General features: G+C 41.8%; 1 protein-coding gene across 3 annotated transcripts in view; it reads right to left on the minus strand.

Annotated features, from left to right (window-relative positions):
* The window catches only part of RPS6KA5 (ribosomal protein S6 kinase A5), a 127,733-nt gene that overhangs the window by 91,386 nt on the left and 14,229 nt on the right, over positions 1-22,118 (minus strand). For 2 of the 3 annotated variants that reach the window (XM_036315494.1, XM_036315502.1), the window contains exon 2: positions 2,334-2,405. In XM_036315494.1, the coding sequence (XP_036171387.1) occupies positions 2,334-2,405 (72 nt within the window). Of the gene's footprint in view, positions 1-2,333; positions 2,406-9,061; positions 9,266-22,118 lie in introns of those variants that run through there. The other variant, XM_036315511.1, reaches the window with a different exon arrangement.

The raw sequence follows: 22,118 nt of genomic DNA on the forward strand, positions 1-22,118 counted from the left end.
ACCACAATTTCGACATTACGACCATGCTTTCACACAGACAATATTATTTAGATTTTCTTTGCTCATGAATCCTTTCTGCATCTCAGAAACTCTCCTGAGATCACTTTTCTTCTCCCTATAGCTATATCTTTTAGAAAAAAATTTTAATGAGGACCTACTGGTAAAAAACACACCCAGCTTTTGTATATTTGAAAATGTCTATTTTGCTCTCACTTCTGGAAAAGTTTTGCTGGGTATATAATTCTAAATTGACAGCTATTTTGTCTGGGCATTTAGCAGATATTCTTCCACTCTCCTACGGGTTTCATGGTCACTGTTGAAAATGTCATTAATCTAATTATTGCTCCTTCGTAAATAAGTCTTCTCCCTGGCTACCTTTAGGGTATCTGTCTCCGGTGTTCATCAGTTTCTCTATGATGTATCTATATAAGAACTCCTTTAGCCCTGGCTAGTAGCTCAGTTGGTTGGAGCATCATCCTGTACACCAAAAGGTTGTGGGTCAATTCCCAGTTAGGGCATAAACCCAGATTTTGGATTTGATCCCTGGTTGGGTCACATATGGGATGCAGCCAATGGATGTTTCTCATATCAATTGTTTCTCTCTCTCTTCCTCTCTCTCCCTAAAATCAATAAAAACATACCCTTGGGTGAGAATTTAAAAAAATAATTTATTTATACTTGTCTGCTTGTGATTCGCTCTATTTCCTAAACCTGCAAATTCATATGTTCAATCAATCTTAGTAAATTTTCAGCTATTGTCTATCTTATCTTAATCTCTTTTATAGATGCCAGCTCTTTTTTCTCCATTCTATGTTCTGCATACTTCCCTCAAATTCATCTCCCAATTTGCTCTTTCTCTCTTGAACTATATCTCAGTTGCTAGTAAAACACCTACTAAATGTATAATTTGAATTGTTTTTTCACTCTGGAAGCTCTATTGGTTCTTTTTCAAATCTGTCTGGTCATTTTTTCAGCATGCCTTGTTCCTTAGTATTACTGTCAAATCTCGAATTTTAAAACCATATAAACATGTATATCGTATTTCACATCTAATAATTCCAATAGTCCCTGTGGGTCTAATTCTGCTTATTGTTTCCACTTCTTTCACTCAGGGTGCCTTGCTTCTTCTTCACAGTAAGATCATGTTTTCAAGACTTTCTTCGGTACTTCTTGAAGCCAAACTTTAGTGGGGAAGAAAAATGGTCTGTCCCCTAAGGTTCTCTCTCTCTCCAGGGAAAGAGACGACAGGCCTGCTAAGGATGGAAAAAGAGAGGTAAAGGCCTGCTTTTCACTTCCACCTGAAGGAAGGAAAAAATGAAGTGGCAAGTTCTCCCAGCAGAGCAGCACATTCCAGGGGGAGGGCAAAAGAGACACTGCAGTTCTGACAAGCTTCGTGGCGCTGTGGCGGGGGGGGGGGGGGGGGGGGGGGATGAGGAGGGAAACAGTGCAATATGAAAAAGTGGGATGGTTTGTTCGTGAATTATTTAGAATTTTAGAACAGTCAAAGCAGAGCATTAAACCAAACCTGGGTTCTTCTAAATGTAGGGATCTCAGACACCTATGAGGCCCTGACTCTCAAGCAGTAAAAACAGCAGTAGTAAGAATTCAGAAGACACAGAAAGTATAAAGCAGAAAATCAGTATCATTTAAAATCCTACCACCCAGGGATGACCACTGTTATTAGTCTGTATACCAGAGATTTTTTTTTTCATACGTACACAAACGTAGATATTGATATACATAATTTTTTAATATTACGGAAATGGTATATTGTACATTCTCTTCTGTTGCCTTTTTTTTGTAACTTACTACATTATAGCAGCTTTTAAAAATGTTATAGTAAATACATATCTTTCAATCTTATTGTACTAATTATAGAACATATAGATCCATGTTCCATTTAACCAAACTCATATTGTTAGGTTTCTAAAGGGTCTTGAGCTTTTCATTATTCAAAATGATGATCACTGAATAACAATAAAGTTGAGGATTGAATGAGTCAATCAGTATAAAGCACTTAATGGAGTACTTGGCAAGTAACAAGTTCTCTATAAATGCTAGTGATTTCTTTAATATTGTCTCCTATGTAAACACTGAATTAATTTACATTCCCAACAGCAGGGATTGATTTTTCTAAATCCTTGCTAATTCTTTCAAATTCTGCCTCTTGTATTTCTTCTATGAATCATTTGTTCAGGTTCTTTGACAGTTCTGTTGAATTCCTTATGCTTTTTAAATTTCAGCTGATTTCTATACTGGAAATATCAATCCTTTGTCATAGGAATAACAAATACTTTTTTTTTTTTTCCAAAAAGAATTAACTCAAGACTTACCTCCAGTTCCTAGGACTTTCAGGAGCTCAAAATTTTCAATCCCCACCTTCTCTGCATGTCCTGTTAAATTTGCTAAAAAACAAAGAGGAAAAAAAGAAACAATTAAAGGGATCAGCAACAGGAAGAAGCCCCACAGGGGCTTCTGAGACACCAGCAATGTTTTATTTCTTGACTTGAGTGATTATAATTGACTAGAGGCCCGGTGCACGAAAATTCATGCACTGGGGGAGGGTGTGTGTGTGTGTGGGGGCCTCAGCCCGGCCTGCGCCCTCTCGCAGTCCCGGGACCCTTGAGGGACATCCGACTGACGGCAGTCAGAAATCCTTAGCACTGCCACAGAGGCAGGAGAGGCTCCTGCTACGGCTGCTGCGCTCGCTCTCCAGCCATGAGCCCAGCTTCTGCCTGAGTGGCCCTCCCCCGTGGGAGCGCAGTGACTACCAGGGGGCAGCTCCTGTGTTGAGCGTCTGCCCCCTGGTGGTCAGTGCACGTCATAGCAACCGGTTGTTCTGCTGTTCGGTCAATTTGCATATTACCCTTTTACTATATAGGATTTTTAAAGTGTACAGCTATGTTTTGTGTATACTATACATTACAATAAAACCTTTTTTTGTTGTTAATCCTCACCCAAGGATATTTTTTCCATTTATTTTTAGACAGAGTGGAATGGAGGGAGGGTGGGAGGGAAGGAGGGAAAGAGAAAGAGATAGAGAGAGTGTGTGTGTGTGTGAGAGAGAGAGAGAAACATCAATATGTTGTTCCACTTATTTATGGGTTCATTGGTTGATTCTTCTATGTGCCTTGACCAGAGAATGAATCCACAACCTTGGTGTATCGGGATGATACTCTAACCAACTAAGCTACCCGGCCAGGGCTTATTATTTGTTTTATGTTACCTTTTCTGTTGTTTGTTTCCATGTAATTACTTTCCTGACTTTAAAAAGAATCATCTGAATGCTTTTTAGAATTTCATTTGTTTCACACTGGCATTTTAGCTCTACTACTTTGATTAGTGTCGTTGTTGCTCTAAGGATTATAACATGTTTCTAACTATTCACAGTCCTCTTATAGTTAGTACTGTACCATTTTACTTAAAATATAGAAGCCTCACAATCATCCTTTATGGAATAGTTGTTATCCTATATAATAAAATTCTAATATGCAAATTGACCCAACGGTGGAACAACCGGTTGCTATGAAACACACTGACCACCAGGGGGCAGACGCTCAACGCACAGCTGCCCCCTGGTGGTCAGTGTGCTCCCACAGGGGGAGCGCTGCTTAGCCAGAAGCCGGGCTCACGGCTGGCAAGCGCAACAGCAGTGGCGGGAGCCTCTCCCGCCTCTGCTGCAGGCGGGTGGTAAGGAGCGAGGGGTGCCGGACTGCGAGAGCCTCGTACTGCTAGAGGAATGTCTGACTGCTGGCCCTGAGGGATTGGGCCTAATCCAGAAGGCAGACATCCCCTAAGGGATCCCAGACTGTGAGGGGGCGCAGGCCAGGCTGAGGAACACCCCTACCCTCTAATGCACGAATTTCATGCACCAGGACTCTAGTATATTATATGGGATAACATATTTTATATGTTACACATTGCACAAGATAATGTCAAGTTTTGCTTATATGATCCTATCTAATAAAAGAGAAACATGGTAATTGGCGTACGATCGCTACCCTTCCCATTGGCTAATCAGGGCGATATGCAAATTAACTGCCAGCCAAGATGGCGGCCGGCAGCCAGGCAGCTTAAACTGAACATGAGGCTTGCTTGCTTCAGTGACGGAGGAAACCAACGTTCCCCACCTGCCTTGCCGGCCTCTGAGCTTGCAGTTTAAGAAACATTGTAACAAATATAGAAGCTAAACAAAACCCCAGAAACCAGCTTTCAGCGAGCCAGGATCTCAGAGCTGGAGTTGATACAGAGTTTCGATTATAGAACCTAAACAAACCAGATACCTGCTTTCAACAGCGGAGGCCTCAGAGCTGGAGCCAAGCCTCAGAGCTAAAGCTGGCCCAGAATAAAAAAAAGAAAAGAAAAAAAGGGGCAGTTGGGAACTTCAGTCCCAGCCTGAAAACAGCCCTCGGCCCCTCACCCAGACTGGCCAGGCACCCCAGTGGAGACCCTCACCCTGAAGGGTGTGTGACCAGCTTCAAACAGCCATCATCCCCTCATCCAGGCTGGCCAGGCACCCCAGTGGGGACCCCTACCCTGATCCAGGACACCCTTCAGGGCAAACCAGCCAGCCCCCACCCATGCACCAGGCCTCTATTCTATATAGTAAAAGGGTAATATGCCTCCCAGCACCGGGATCAGCAGAGCTGAGAGGCCTCCCGGCACCGGGATCAGCATGACAGGGGGCAGCGCCCTAACCCCCTGATCGCCCTGCGGCTCTGTGTGTGACAGGGGGCGGGGCCACAACCTCCCTAACCACCCTGCTCTTTTCGTGACAGGGGAAGGCGCCCCACCCCCCTGATCGGCCCTCCTCTGTGCCTGATAGGGGGGAGCTCCCCAACCCCCTGATCACCCTGCGGCTCTGTGTGTGATGGTGCGGCGCCCCAACTCCCAAACGGGCCCTGCCCTGTGTGTGACAGGGTAGAGCCATAACCTCCCCATCGGCCCTGACCTGAGTGTGACAGTGGCAGAGCCCCAACCCCCTGATCGGCCCTGCTCTGTGGGTGATAGATGGCAGTGCCCCAACCCCCTGATTCGCCCTGCTGTGTGTGTGACAGGGGGCGGTGCGCCAACTCCCCTATCGGCCCTACTCTGTGAGTGACAGGAGGGAGCTCCTCAACCCCCTGATCAGCCCTGCTCTGTGCGTGACAGGGGGGAGCTCCCCAACCCCGATTGGCCCTGCTCTGTGTGTGACAGGGGGTAGCGCCACAACCTCCCCATCGACCCTGCCTTGAGTGTGACAGGTGGCGGTGCCCCAACCCCCCAATCGGCCCTACCCTGAGTGTGACTGAGGGTGGCATCACAACCTCCCAATCCGCCCTGCTCTGTGCACGACAGGGGGCGGCACCCCAACTCCCCAATCGTCCCTGCTCTGAGCCCGACCAGGGGCTGCACCTAGGGATTGGGCCTGCCCTCTGCCACCCGGGAGCAGGCCTAAGCCAGCAGGTCGTTATCTCCTGAGGGGTCCCAGACTGCGAGAGGGCACAGGCCGGACTAAGGGACCCCCCCTCCCCCCCGAGTGCACAAATTTTTGTGCACCGGGCCTCTAGTACAATTTATAAAGAAATTAAGAGGAAAGATTGAGACTTTTGCATTTCTGCAGATATTTATCATTTTCTGGTGATCTTCTTCTTCTAAGAATCCAAAATTCCATCTGGTATCACTCTTCCTCAACCTTGAACTTCTTTTGACATTTCTTGCAGTGTAGAAGTGTCTGAGTTTTCTTTTATGTGAAAAAGTTTTCTTATCCTTCATTTAAAAAAAAAAAAAATCGAGATATAATTCACATACTATTAAATTCATCCTTTTAAGGTATATAAGCCAGTGCTTTTTTTTCTTTTTTCAGTATATTCACAAGGTTTTGCCATCATCATCACTATCTAATTATGGAATCATCTTGATACTTGAAGGATATTTCCTTTTAATATAGAATTCTGAATTGACAGGCTTTTTTCTTTCCTTCCAGCACTTTACATAAACTAGTTCTTCCATTTACTTTTGGCCTCCATAGTTGCTGAGGTGAAATCATTCATTAAATGGGTCCTTGCTGTTTGAAATGTGTCTTTTCTCTTACTGCTTCCAACCTCTGTTCTTTATCTTTGGCTTTCAACAGTTTTGCCATAATGTGACTTGATGCAAACTTCTTTGGGTTCATTGAGTCTTGTATTTAATGATTATTATTATATCTGTACATTTCTGGTTTTCATCAAACTTGGGGAATGTTCAAAATTTGTTTTCTATCCCATTCTCTCTCTCCTCTCCTTCTGAGGTTCCAATTACATATATGTTGGATTGTTTGATATTACTTAAGAGGTCCCTGAGACTCTATATTCATTCCCCCCCAATATATTTTCTCTGTTCTTCACATTAATTTATATTGTTCTATCTTTAAGTTCAGTTACTTTTCCTTCTGAACTGTTAAATCCATGCAGTGAATTTTTAATTTCAAATATTGCATTTTTCATTTCTAAAACTTACATCTGATTCTTTTTTTTTTCATTGTTTCTATTTATCTGATTTTTTTTTTCATTCACTGAGAGCATGTTATTTTACTTCATTGAAGATACTATAATAGCTGCTTTAAAATCCTTGTCTCTTATTGCCAGTACCTCATTCATCTCAGGGTAGAACTCAGTTGATTTTCTTTCCTCTTGAGATATGTTCCATTTTCTTAATTCTTCATATACAGGATAATTTTGGATTGTACCCTTAACATTATAAATGTTTATTTGTGAAGACTCTAGATTATTATTTTTTCTCCAATGAGAGCTGGGTTTTTTGTTCGTTTGTTTTAGGAGGCAAATACCTTGGTTTGGCTCCTATTTCTTAGGACACAGCTTTAGCCCAGTACAGATTTATTTTTTTGTCTTTAGATGGGCTGTTCTGAGTCTTTGTATCCATGCTTAATTCCGAAGTCACTCACAGATGTGTACACACAAAATTTGAGGACTCTCCCTTTTCTAACTCTTCTCCTTCTGGGATTCCTCCACTATCTTCGGTGGTCAAGGTTGACTGGTTTCAGTTTTCTAGTTTCCCTGGCCAGAGAGACCATTGTTTTTCCACCAGAATCCCCACAGTTATGGACTGTACTTAACTTGAAGCTAAAAGTGAAAAGGCAAAATTATTTCCTATAGCTCCCTTCCTCTACCTATCTGCTTTTTTTCCCTCTCAAGTGCCTTAAATAGTTGCTTTTTGTATTAAATCCAGATTTTATAGTTTGGTTGTGTGTGTGTGTGTGTGTGTGTGTGTGTGTGTGTGGTGTTTTCTTGTTTGCTTTTTTTTTTTTTTTTTGCAAATAAGTTCTCTGGTAAGGGGTTTTATTCTGACATTATAAGAAGCAAAAGTCTGCTTACAATCAACAATAGTAGTTTTTACTTTAACTTCAACTACTGCAATAGCAATTTAACTTCAAAGGGTAAAATAAAATTTAAAAGGTGTATGATATAGGCCAGTGATGGTGAACCTATGACACGCGTGTCAGAGGTGACACGTGAACTCATTTTTTTGGTTGATTTTTTTTTGTTAAATGGCATTTAAATATATAAAATAAATATCAAAAATATAAGTCTTTGTTTTACTATGGTTGCAAATATCAAAAAATTTCTATATGTGACACGGCACCAGAGTTAAGTTAGGGTTTTTCAAAATGCTGACACGCCGAGCTCAAAAGGTTCGCCATCACTGATATAGGCCCATCTCAGGGATCTTGAACTTGATATCCATACGATTATTTCTTTTACATTACATCTGTTAGGCAAGGTAAGTGCTCACACATCTGTAATAATGAAAGTATAATATGTTAATTAGACTGGATGTCCAACTGGACATCCCTCCGGACGACCTTCCAGACAAAGCTGGGGCTGCGAGGGAAGCCCGGGTCCTAGATGCCTGCCGGTGGCCGGAGGGAAGCCTGGGTCCTGGGTGCCAGAGGGAAGGAAGGCCTACTCTTGCATGAATTTCATGCATTGGGCCTCTAGTATAGAAATAAATCAGTAGGTAGTGCTATTATATTTAGGCATGGGAGGAATATTTATTAATTATAAAGTTTTTTTCATTGTGTTAAAGACAAAACACATAAAAAGAAATGAAGACAGTATGGAGTTTCCTCAAAAAGTTAAAAATGGAACTCCCATTTGACCCAGTAGAGTAATCCCACTTCTAGGACTATATCCCAAGAAACCAGAAATACCAATCAGAAAGGATATATGTACCCCTATGTTCATAACAGCACAATTTACAATAGCTAAGATTTGGAAACAACCTAAGTGCCCATCAGCAGATGAGCAGATTAAAAACCTATCTACACAATGGAATACTATGCCGCTATACTATAAAAAAGAAGGAACTGTTACCATTTGCAGCAGTATGGATGGAACTAGAGAGCATTATGCTAAGTGAAATAAGCCAATTGGAGAAAGATAAATATCACATGATCTCACTCATATGTGGGATATAATGATCAACATAATTTGATGAACAAAAATAGACCCAGAGACAAATGGCGGGGGGTGGGGGATGGTTAGAGAACAACCAAAGGACTTGTATGCATGCATATTAGTATAACCAATGGACGCAGACACTGGGGCAGACAGGGCTTGCCTGGGGTGAGAATGGTTGGGGGAAGGGGGGAGGGTCAATTGGGGAAAAAGGAGACATATGTAAAACTTAAGATAATAAAAAAGAAAAGAAAAAAGAAATACCATATAAAATCCTAAGCAATGAGAAAAACATATTAAAAAGCATGTGAGTCTAGATGTCCAAATGGTTCTCATTTCTATGCTAGTATTATTTGCCATTGTAATTAGAAGCCTTCAAGCATGAAAGTCTAAAAATAAACCACATTTCTCTTCATTAAACTGTTAACCTAAGATCAAGAGCTCAAACATCCTAGCAACAATACTAATGTTTATTAGAACAAGACTTAAAATATTTACATAATTTACTTCACACTAGAGGTGAAATAAACATCAGCCAATTACAGAAATCTTCTGCATGCCTGAGTCATTACATGCCTTAGTAAAGTCCAAAATAGTATTTTGATCATATGATGTGGAGTTATTACCTGCATGCCTTGGACTTGTACTATATTGAGAAACAGAACTGTCCACTGTCTTTCTTCATACATGAAAGTGAGTGGTATTTTATTGTGGTTGTAGGAGCTCCTTTTCTTGTGCCAGGTATGCCTCTGTCCATCTCCTTATCTAGTTCTCCCTAAAGGTAAGAGAGGTTACTAATCTGAGTATTCCACAATACAAAATTCTAACTGGGTAGTGGGTGGAGTCCAACAAGATCTGTTTTTTTGCCTCAAATTCTGGCCTGGACTGACCCCTGGGGCCGAATGGCTATTCTCTTGCATTTCTCCACTATATACAGTAGTCAGTTAACTAGAGATTCAGAGGCTTTTTGGGGACTTGGTGTTTACTCACTAGTTTGTTCTCCCCTCTAACCTTCTAACTCTGACACCTCAACATGCTGATCCCAGGATTCTAAATGGTTGGGAGGGAAGTAGGAGTCCTCACTTAGGGCTTAAGCCTAAACTGCATGTGCCAATGCCACTTAAATTTAAGAAGAGTCCTACACTAGTGTGCTAGAAGTTGGCACAGCTTTACTGTAGTACTCCGAGTCCCATTGGCAACTGTTCCTTGCAGACAGTTCCATTATGACTCTTGGGGGCTAAGGGTAGACTGGCTGGGCAGAGAGAGTTTGGGAATTTCTGGATTTCTGACTATAATAGCTTAATTGGCACTAAAACCACACCTTCAACCCCTATATCCTAACTAAAATGATTAATTCCTTCCTACAGAAACAATGCCTAGTGAAAACTCTTCACAAATGTATAAATTAACAAAAAATATCAACAAACTTTAAAAACTTAGACTAGAGCAGCCGTGGGCAAACTACGGCCCGCGGGCCGGATCCGGCCCGTTTGAAATGAATAAAACTAAAAAAAAAAAGACCGTACCCTTTTATGTAATGATGTTTACTTTGAATTTATATTAGTTCACACAAACACTCCATCCATGCTTTTGTTCCGACCCTCCGGTCCAGTTTAAGAACCCATTGTGGCCCTCGAGTCAAAGAGTTTGCCCACCCCTGGACTAGAGCTATTTAGTTGGGTGCATAGCAGTATGACCATATCAGTTATTTATCTCTGACATCTGTTTTGAAGCCCACATCATATGAGTTGTTAAATATTAGTAAACCTGGACTAAAACAAATATTTTTAAACTTTTCAAGGTCTACTTTATGCCTATCTCTTATTGTTAATCAGCTTAGACAATCTTCTCCCACGAAAAGTATTTATATTAATGCATTACTAAATTTATTCATTTACAAAAGATAGGTGTGAACAGTTTTAATGCTTTCAACAAAGCAATTTTAACCATTTTTTCTTAATAAAGTATCTGAAACTATCCCATTGAAAATCCTTCACTTCTTAATTAGTGTTATCCTATAACGCATTCTTTCTGGTTAGGAAATCACTTTTAAGATTAAATTTAAGCCCTTTACAAGAAGCTAATGAATATTTTTTTTAAGTTTGTCAAAACTCAAACAAATTTCAATATTTAGATGATTCCCTTTAGAAAAGTCTGAATTATTAATAGTAGAAAAGAAAAAATCTTGCATTATCAATGAATATAAAAATACTTGGTTTCTTACACTATAACCAGATTCCATCAACTGCATGTATAATATTAATAGGGTTATCTGCAATGTGGGAAAATATGACTAATGTAATTTTTAAAATAATAAATTTAGACTAACAGGATAATTGTCTTTTCTCCCAAATTTAAATAGCTTTGTTGTTTGTATTGTTATTGTTGTTATTAAATAATCTAGGTTCATGGTAGATTGTTTTTTTTTTTAAATAGACAATATTAGTAGGCCTAAAGTAGACCTAGGAAATCTCCCATATTCCCAACATTCAAAGATAGTTATTACTAATCTTTAGCAAATTCTTCCAGGATCTTAGCCATAAACCTATGATTAATAAATGGCTTCTCATTCAACTTTCTAGGCAATTCTATTACCAAATGTAATTCATAAATGCATATTACCTATGATCAACTTACTAAGTTGTGAGATATTTAACTTGGAACTTCCCACTCTTATGGAGGAAACAATCAGTAAAACCACATGATTAGATCTAATGAGTTACTTGTGTTCAAACTAAGAAAAGGCTTAATTAAAAAGCACTTTTACAATTAAAACAGAAATAAAGAAAATGCTTTTGATGCCTTTTCAAGTAAGTTTTTTAGTATATGAGTAAGGCACTCACGTACCAGATTTTATTCAATAAATTAATGTTATTAAACTTGCAATGAGCTATGAGAAATATAATTTAATACAAAGGAGTGTGGCTTCTGTGGACATTAAGGGGAATATCATTATTCTGTGAAGCTAGTTAGAAATGCTCATTGAGAATACAGGCTCTCATTCACTCATTTCACACATACACCGAGAGCTTACTAGCACCTGACCAGGTGTCAGGTCTTTAGCAGTACAAGATCAGAAATGGCAAAGGTGAAACAACAGCTAGGGAATTCTGAGCTAGAAGAATAGCTAGAGCAAGAGCCTAAGTATGAATACGTATTTTAGCCGTAGGGAGTAATAAGAGGCCTGTTCTAGTGGCTATTATTGGTTTATGTGGGGACAGTATCACAAATATAACATCAAATAAGTACATGAAACTTGCTGATTCAAAACCGGGAATGCCAAATTAATTAGTTTAACTGAATCCCTAAACAATGTGGGTCCTGGCAAGATGAAAGTAAGGTTTTAGAAAAACTACTCTGGCTCTAAGGTGCCATGTGGACAGAGCAGGGAAAGACTAATAATGCTAAAAGATGGTGAGGTGGCTGCAATAAACTAGATGTGCGTTGAGAGGGTCTGGTCTGAGTAGAAACAACAACTGACAGTTTTGCTGAAAGGGGAAGTTGAAAGGGAAGGCTGAAAGGGAAGTTGTGGGGTTTCAACACTGATTTGGAGGTGATGGCAGGACAGCCTAAAAGGGCTGCCATGCAGGCCGTTCTAGACAAGGAACTAAAGTTCTGCAGAGAAGACAGAATGCTGATGGGGTTCAGGTCAGGATACCCCCAAATAGAGCACCTTGGCATACTGAGTTGTTTTAAGCCAAAGGACTCTGAGAACAGCATGTGCAGGAAGGACTCTCTGACCTTCGCCTGAAGCAGGTCATCAGCCCTTCCTGTGCCAGGTGCCCTCCCTCTACCCAGAGGAAAAAAGCATCCTTATCTCTGAAGACAAGGGACACAGACAGGAGCCTGAACAAACAGGCCTTCCTAAGTGTCCCGCAGTTTGCTACACTTGCCTCAGACCCTTTGTCCTATCATACCCCTTTCCACAACTTTCCACTCTTAAGCAAAGCTAATATGAAAATGCTCAGGTTTAACGGCTTCTTCGGGTCCTTTCTTTATGAAGGCTCCCGTGTCACATAAAACTGGTATGATATAAATTTGTATATTTCTTCCTGTTAATGTCTTTTGTAACAGGGATGCCAATTGAGAATTTAGAAAGATAGAAAAAAATTCATTTTTTCTCCCTTAAAATGCACAAGGATTTTAGGAGACGGGCAATGGCTAACACTTGTAGAAGAAAGGCCCTCAGGAGACCACCGGAAAAGAAGGGCTAAGTATTAATGATGAGGAGTGGGGATGCAAGAAGAAAAAGAGCCAGAGAAATGGTTAGAGAATGAACAGGACATAGAATCCAAGAAAAGACAAGATGTCTGATAAAAAACTGATTATCAATGACGTTAAACTGTGGTACAATGAGACATATAGTGTGTCCCCCAAAAATGTATACACACGCTTTGAATAATTATAAAAAGCAGTATTTATTAAAATACATTTCATTTTCAAAATTGAGCTGTCAGCTGTTACAGTGTTTATACATTTGTGGGGGAGACCCTGTATATTTGATCTTTGTCCCTAATTCCTGGCATACAACTCCTAAAGTTTAAGAATCTCCAGAGTGGTGTTGTGTCTTGTATGCTAGTGAGATAGCTGGTGGCTTGGAGCCCAGCCCTAGATAGCTTCAGGATGGGTGGCTGGTTGCTAGAAAAAAACCTAGGACTTTCAGCTCCCCCCTCTAACCTTCTCCCTTCTGGGATTAAGCTAATCCGAAATGAACAATGATTTAATCAAGTATGCCTCTGCAACTTGTTCCCTGAGCCCATGCTGCTCAGCGGGCTCACTTCTTCTACCTCTGTGACTTTCTAAATAAACTTTTGCTTGTATTTGAGTCTTGGCTCTGAATTCTTTCTCAGCCAGAACTCAAGTACCAAGGTTGCTGAACCAAGATCCAGTCTACCTCCAAACAAACATTTTATGTACTTATTTGTATTCCCACTGTAAGTTGAGAAGGTGTCACTTGGGTTTATACATCAGTCTTTCATGATTATAATTATAGCTATATGCATGACATCAGAGCACAAAAAGAAACCAACATAATGATCCAGCATTAAATCCTATTTGCCACCATCAAGGAACACGTCATTAACAGCAATATATATGACACAGCAGTAGTATACTGTTACCTTGTCAATGGTTTTCTGACTATTTTTTCATTTCAGAAGAAAAGGAGAACAATTACAAAAAGTGACATTGTGAGGTTTAGTTGTAAATGCAATAGGAAGAAGATAAACTTACAGCTGTTTCAGCTGAAACCGAAATAAGCCATAATTTATTATAAATCTAGGATCTACAGAACGCCATCAACTTCTAAAACTTAAACACTGTCTACACAAAACCTTGTCCAATTTTCAGGTATTTTTTTTTCCTTTGAAACGGTAGCTCATCAATTGAAAAAAAAATAAAAGGAAACAAAGCCTAACAAGTTAATCAAAAAGTTCCTGTTTTTGGTAAAGAAAGGAGTTTCAGTCTTGGCCCAAATTCCCTATTCCTCAATAATTAGTTTCACCTTCCCCTTTCTAGCACCTTCAGTATTGAAGAAATCAACATTAACCTCTAGTTTCCAAATACTGGTGTGAAAAAGATCACATTTATCTTTTTAAAACTTTTATTATGATCTATAACAGAGAAAGTCTCAGGGGTGGGGCGATTGTAACCCCACATCCTAACACTAACTATCCTCCTTCTGTGCGTTCATTTCCAGTTTTTTCTTGTGCATGTATCCTAGTTATTAGCTGGGGCGTGTCAGTTCTTTATCATCTAAGCTAAATGGACTCAAAGCCCACAGAGCCAAAGCCTCCCACTCCATCAAGGTTCCTATCAATTCCTAAGAGAAGGGAATTAGAGGTAGGATTATTCTTTTTTAAAAAATATATATGTTGTTATTGATTTCTTTAGGGAGAGGACAGCAGAGGGAGAGAAGGTAGAAACATCGATTGATTGGTTGCCTCCTGCACATAGGGGGTCGAGCCCTCAACTCAGGCATATGCCCTGACCAGATATCAAGCCAGCAACTTGGGGCATGGGACAACAATCAATCCACTGAGCCACACTGGCCGGACAGAAGTAAGGTTATTCTTAATCTCTCCATCTTCCATGCTTGGGGGAGGAGGTCATTATCTCACCTGGCTCTCGGCCTCCCATCATTTTTCTGACTTTTCTTCTTTTCTCTCTCCCCTCCCCTATTAGGAACAAAATCAACTAAACTTTCCCCTGTTTCCTGTCCAGCTGCTTCCCTTTTCTGACCTCTTGGCCACTGCTACCATCCACACTCACATCCCTAAGTGAACTTGATATTAAGGCAATGCCCCCAGGGCAGGTCCTGCCATATGAGGAATTCTGATGCCCACTGCTCTGATAATACATTTTTTTCTTCTTACCTATTACATAGGTTTTATGTAATCACCATACTCTACATATAACTACATAGTCTACTTATTTAACAAGCATTCTGAACGCTGACGTGTATCTGATATTGTGCAAAGCACTGGCGAGACTGAAGCAGACACACTCTGTGATGCCAAGCAGCGCAGGATCAAGAGGAGACACTCAGGCTAGTGAAAAAGCCCCAAGGTACAAGCTCCATTAGAGGTAAGAGGGACAGAGAGACCAGGAGAGCACAAGAGAGCATCTTACCACATCTGAGGATTTGGGGAAGTTAAGTGCTCATGGGCAGAAAAAAAGCCTGAACATCAGAAGAAAACACATACAGAAAAGCACCAAGAAGACGAAGGATCATAGCATATCTAGGAACCTGCAATGGGTGCAGGCAGGTAATGCAGGCGAAGGAAGGGGAAAGAAGGCGCAGCAAGACACAGGCAGGAACCAATTCATCGAAGACTGGGTTAGATTTGAAAAAGTGCCTACCTTGCTCTGAAGGCATGGGGAGCCAATGAAAGACTTTAGGCCAGTGGTTCTCAACCGCGACCCTTTAATACAGTTCCTCATGTTGTGGTGACCCCAATTTTATTGTTACAAATTGAACATAATTAAAGCATAGTGATTAATCACAAAAACAATATGTAATTATATATGTGTTTTCCGATGGTCTTAGGTGACCCCTGTGAAAGGGTCGTTTGACCCCCAAAGGGGTTGCGACTCACAGGTTGAGAACCGCTGCTTTAGGCAGAGGCTAAAGATGAGCTACCCTGCACCTTAAAGACCACCAGCAGTAGTGTGGAGGATGAACTAGAAAGGAATTCATGTGGAAAGCCAACAGAGAGGTTAGTGCATTATTCGAGGCCAGAAACAAAAAAGGCTAGACAAAGGTAATGAAATCAGGGAAAGAGGAAAAAGTAAGTTCACTAATACTACTAAGAGCAAAGTGAAAACACTGGTAATTTCTAAAATTATTAAATTCTAAAAATCTATCATGCACTCTTTAAAGTTTAAAATGATAAAAGCCATGAGATCAGAAAGTGCTCAGAGTAAAAGACAAGATCAATTTTCAAAAAGTTCCACATGAACTGCATTCATTTACCAAAACTCTAAACTGTATGCCAAAAAGAGTGACTTTTACTGTACATAAATTATGCCTCAATAGAAAATAATTACTAGTGCTATAAAGAATCATGAAAACATTTTTAAACATGAATATTATAAAGAAGAAATGTTCAGATTCAACAAGGATTTTCCTAATGTTTACTTGATTAAGTATTTACTTATCAAAATTAATGCTTACTGTTTAGAAAAGTCATGTACTTCTATTTGGCAATATAAAGCTTCTAACACTTATTTTTCAAAATGCACAGATTTCTGATACATCTTACACTGCATCAGCTAAGCACATTGCTCTTGAACTTCGTAGCAATAGATTATTTACGTATTCTGAACTGTTACAAGTTGTTCTGTCCTTGCCATAATAGCAAGTGATTTAACAGTGTATCATTAATATGTAGCTGTGTGTGTATGTATGGACTTGGTGAACATAAGCTTTATGAATTAAGAATAAGTATGTGAAAGGTCTGTGGGATTTCCAAATGATGATGGCCAAAGGACAGTAAGGAATTTTATGACAGTCAGATTATTGGAAAATCCACTGTTTATTATAAAACATAGCTTTAAAAAAATAGGCCATTTTCAGGCCATGCCATATGATCCAAGTTAATATACACAAAAATATGAAGAAAAAAATAATTTAGGGAACAATATAGCACATTAAAAGTATTGCATAGAAGTTTTTATGACTTATTTTCAAAAGCAAGTTCCTTTAGTATCCTATCTAATAAAAGAGAAACATAGTAATTAGCGTACAACCGCTATCCTTCCCATTGGCTAATCAGGGCGATATGCAAATTAATTGCCAGCCAAGATGGCGGCCGGCAGCCAGGCAGCTTGAAACTAACATGAGGCTTGCTTGCTTCAGTGATGGAGGAAACCAACGTTCCCCGCCTGCTTTGCCGGCCTCTGAGCCTGCAGTTTGAAACATTGTAATAAATATAGAAGCTAAACAAAACCACAGAAACCTGCTTTCAGCAAGCTGGGATCTCAGAGCTGGAGTTATACATTGTTTCGATTAGAGAACCCAAGCAAACCAGATACCTGTTTTCAGCAGCAGAGGCCTCAGAGCTGGAGCCAGAGCTACGGCTGGCCCAGAATAAAAAAAAAAAAAGAAAAAAAGGAGCAGTTGGGAGCTTCAGTCACCCGCGAGCCTGAAAACAGCCCTCAGCCCCTCACCCAGACTGGCCAGGCACCCCACTGGGGACCCCCACCCTGAAGGGTGTGTGACCAGCTGCAAACAGCCATCATCCCCTCATCCAGGCTGGCTAGGCACCCCAGTGGGGACCCCCACCCTGAAGGGTGTGTGACCAGCTGCAAACAGCCATCATCCCCTCACCCAGGCTGGCCAGGCACCCCAGTGGGGACCCCCACCCTGGTCCAGGACACCCTTCAGGGCAAACCAGCCAGCCCCACCCATGCACCAGGCCTCTATCCTATATAGTAAAAGGGTAATATGCCTCCCCACACCGGGATCAGCGGAGTCAAGAGGCCTCCCGGCACCAGGATCAGCATGACAGGGGGCAGCGCCTAAACCCCCTGATCGCCCTGCGACTCTGTGTGTGGCAGGGGGCGGGGCCACAACGTCCCTATCCGCCCTGCTCTGTTTGTGACAGGGGAAGGCGCCCCAACCTCCTGATCAGCCCTGCTCTGTGCCTGATACGGGGGAGCTCCCCAACCCCCTGATCGCCCTGCGGCTCTGTGTGTGACAGGGTGCGGCGCCCCAATCCCCCCCCCCCAAAAGCCCTGCTGTGTGTGACAGGGTTGAGCCATAACCTCCCCATCGGCCCTGCCCTGAGTGTGAGAGTGGCGGCGCCACAACCCCCTCATCGGCCCTGCTCTGTGGGTGATAGAGGGCGGTGTCCCAACCCCCTGATCCACCCTGCTCTGTGTGTGACAGGGGGCAGTGCCCCAACTCCCCTATCGGCCCTACTCTGTGAGTGACAGGGGGGAGCTCCTCAACCCTCTGATGGGCCCTGCTCTGTGCCTGATAGGGGGGAGCTCCCCAACCCCCTGATCGACCCTGCTCTGTGCGTGACAGGGGGAGCTCCCCAACCCCCCTGATGGGCCCTGCTCTGTACGTGACAGGGAGGAGATCCCCAACTCCCTGATCGACCCTGCTCTGTGCGTGACAGGGTAAGGAGCTCCAACCCCCCTGATGGGCCCTGCTCTGTGTGTGACAGGGGGCAGTGCCCCAACCCCCTGATTGGCCCTGCTCTGTGCGTGACAGGGTGTGGCGCCGCAACCTCCCCATCGACCCTGCCTTGAGTGTGACAGGGGGCAGTGCCCCAACCCCCCAATCGGCCCTACCCTGAGCGTGACTGAGGGTGGCATTGCAACCTCCCAATCCGCCCTGCTCTGTGAATGACAGGGGGCAGCGCCCCAACTCCCCAATCGGCTCTGCTCTGAGCCCGACCAGGGGCTGCACCTAGGGATTGGGCCTGCCCTCTGCCACCCGGGAGCAGGCCTAAGCCAGCAGGTCGTTATCTCCCGAGGGGTCCCAGACTGCGAGAGGGCACAGGCCAGGCTGAGGGATCCCCCCCTTCCCCCCTACTGGGCCTCTAGTTAGTTTATAATTACGATAGGACAGTTTAAAGATAATTATGCTTCAAACCAAAATCTAGACAAAGAACAGAACGCCATTACTTACACTCGCATGGCTTTCCTTATTCTTAAGTTGATACCTTCATTTACAATAGAAGTCATGCTTCAGTATTTTGGCAAGCAAAAAATTAAACATAAATGATAAAAACTTAAACCATTACAGCATGGCAAAATTATTTTTGGTATTTGTTGATATATTTTAGATTATACCTTCTATGCAAGCAATAAAACAGTTTCTAATAGTCCAAAGTAACATGCCAGAGAATCAGATTTCAATGTGATGTAAGAAAACAGAGCAGCATTTTGTTTCTCCTTAGTCATAACCTCACTTTCCCACTGCAATTCTATTGTCACCTCCACACTTAATTCTATTGTGAGAAAGTACTTTATCAACACCCTTTCCTTTTCTCTATTTCCCAGACTACTTACTGCTAATAGTGCCAATTTTGTTTCTATTAACACTCAAATGTAGCAGCTTTGAATCAAATATCAGTTGGCAATAATTTGTGCTTACAACTATAAACTTTCATAGGGCTACTGCCAACTTGTTTTACAAGAACAATCCTACTCTTTAAAAAAGTTAACAGTAACTCAGAGTAAACTATCTAATTTCATTCTATGAACACTGGGGACCAGAGAAACTAAATTCATCCTGTCTTGTCCCACTCCTCTTCTACTTCAGTTTTAACTATGTTTTCTCTACCACAAGTCTGGGATTTAGAAGAAAAAGGTCAAGAAGTGCCCTGGAGGGAATACAAGCCCTAGAGCTCTACAGCCCAACGCCACTCCCCTGCTGTCCCCTCCTCTGCTTATTTCAAACATGAATTGCGTAACCCATTCCCCTGAAACCAAGTTAAGCAATTAACACTTCTAATTTTATGTCAAGGGTATCAGCACAATTATGCTGCCATATAAAAAGTTTCGTGTTTCTAAACATAATTATAGTGTTCCCTGGCCACTTACATTTTTTGTTTTATTTTACAACTAGAGGCCCGGTGCACAAATTCGTGCACAGGTGGGGTCCCTCAGCCTGGCTGGCAATCGAGGCCTATCAGGGTGCCAGCTGGCTGGAGGGAGGGACACCAGGAGGTAGGCCAGCCAGCCCCCCAATCGGGGCCAATGGGGGAAACCAGTTGAGTGGGGGTGGAGGGTTGGAAGGGGCCGTGGAGGTTGGCTGGCTGGGGGGAGGGGCCGTGGGAGGTTGGCTGTGGGAGTGAACTGACCACAAGGGGGAAGCTCCTGCTTCGAGAGTCTGCCCCCTGGTGGTCAGTGCGCATATAGGGACTGGTCGACCAGTTGTTCCGGTTGTAATGGCCACTTAGGCATATGTATACATATATACATATACATATATATATATATGATTTAAAAATCCGAAGTTGCAAAAATAACAGACAACTCCCATATTCATAATCAATTTTTAACATTCGGCCACATTTGTTTTCTCGTACTCATACACTCAGACACACACATACACACTTGCACTCATATTACTTACCTTTTCTGATCTACTTCAGAATACTCTGCACACATCGTGCATCTGTACCCCTTAATATTTCAGTGTGTATTTCCTAAAAATTCTCTTACATAATCTCAGCATTTTATCCTGCAAGGATCAAACCAAAACCAACTCTCCGACATCCCTGGAGGGGTCCCAGATTGTGAGAGGGCACAGGCCAGGCCGAGGGACCCGACCAGTACACAAATCCATGCACTGGGCCTCTAGTATGCCTATAAGATCTTTGGTTAATCTCTCCCCCCTCTTCCCTCCCCCCTTTCCTCTGAGATTCATCGGTCTAGTCCATGTTTCCATGCCTGTGGTTTCTGCTCCTGCGTTGAGCATCTGCCCCCTAGTGGTCAGCTTGTGTCATAGCTACAGTCGAACGGTCAGCCGGTCGCTTAGGCTTTTATATAGATAGATGTTCTTTACATTGTAAAAAAAAAAAGAAAAGAAATGAAATGAGACATGCAAAATGCTTGGCAGAGTACCTAACATAGAAAGCTCAATAAATGATAGCTATCATAATTAGATTAGAGACTGAACTAAGACTATGAAGTGGTGATGGAGAATAAGGCGCAGATAAAGGAGATATTTCAGAGTTAGATACAACTGGAAGAGCAAATTGGTAGGCAGGGAGAAAGTAAGGTAGAGGAAAGGTCCTAGCAGGATGGAGAATGGCAATGACACTGAATAAAATACAGAAAGCTAGAGGAAAAAGCATTATTCAACTATCCAAATGTTTTATGTTCAGTAGACAGTTGGAAGTAACTAATAAAAACTCAAGAGATCTAAGCAAAAACAGAGACTTGGATGGTAGTCAAGCCTTGATAATATTTGATTCCCCAATTATAAGAAAAGAAGGCGGACAGTGGATTACCAACATGTAAGCCATAAGCAGAGGGATGAAGGACAGTGAAAGAGGGAGATGGGGCAGTCAGTGATAGAGAACCAGGAGGAAGAGCGTGGCACTGAGTAAAGGGAGGACAGGACCTACACTTGAGAACCAACTGCTCTAAAGAGGTTAAGATCAAGCAGAGGCGGTCCCATCTGATTAGGAAAAACAGGGAGACATTAGTCATTTTAGAGAAGGTTTTGGTGGAGTGACTGAGGCGAAAGCCTGGTATCACAGCACATCAAAGAGTGAAGGGGAGTCAAAGAAGGAGAAACAGTGAGTGTAAATGCTCTTTCAAAAACTGGTGAAAAGGGAGTAACAGCAAAAAGTAGACTGTGTTTGTGGGAAGAAGAGTTTGAGGATCAGCGGAAGGGGAGAAAAAAAATAAAGAAAGCGGAGAATTTCAAAAAGAGATGTAAGAGCACAATCTGACTCAATCATCTTTAATTACTAGTAATATGTTTGGATCTGTTTTTAATATACTACCTAGGAAATATGTGTTTAGTGTCTAATTTGTTGGGACCAACCTAATAAAGCTGTAAAAAGATTTTTCTTATAAAACCTTGTCTTTTTAGCCTGGCCAGTAATTCAGTCAGTTGAGCATCGTCCATTGCACCAAATGATTTCCAGTGAGAGTACATACCTAGGTTGTGGGTGTTACAATCCCCAGTTGAAATGCATCGGGAGGCAACCAATCAATGGTTCTCTCTCATACTGATGTTTCTCTCCTCTTTCTTCTCTCTCTCCCCCCCACCCCCTTCCTCTCTCTCTCAACTCAATAAAAACATAGCCTCTGGCAAGGATTTAAAAACCCTTGCCTTTTCTTACTCAACATTACAACAACATAAGCTTCTTGAACTAATTTAGTTTTAGTCAAAAGGTGACAATTGTATGCAGTGAGAAAAAAAACCTTTCCTCTGCTAGTTTAGCTTTTTTTCTTTTTTGTCAGGGGAAAATACACTTATAAAACAATTCACCAGATAAGCTCTAATTTAGGGGTTATCCTGCATAGTTTGGACAGCACATATAACTCTGAAATCTAAAATCTTTAACTCCTGTCTGCAGGCTCCAATTAGCTCAATTCTAAAAAATAAACTTGAAAATAAGCTAAATAGCTAGCACATTAAGTTCCTTTTAACTGCCAGGTGGCAAGCTATTCTGAAGCTGTTTAGATTTGTGGTTGAGCCTCAAACCA

Source organism: Myotis myotis, unplaced genomic scaffold (genome assembly GCF_014108235.1).
Source record: "Myotis myotis isolate mMyoMyo1 unplaced genomic scaffold, mMyoMyo1.p scaffold_m19_p_1, whole genome shotgun sequence".
NCBI lineage: Eukaryota > Metazoa > Chordata > Mammalia > Chiroptera > Vespertilionidae > Myotis > Myotis myotis.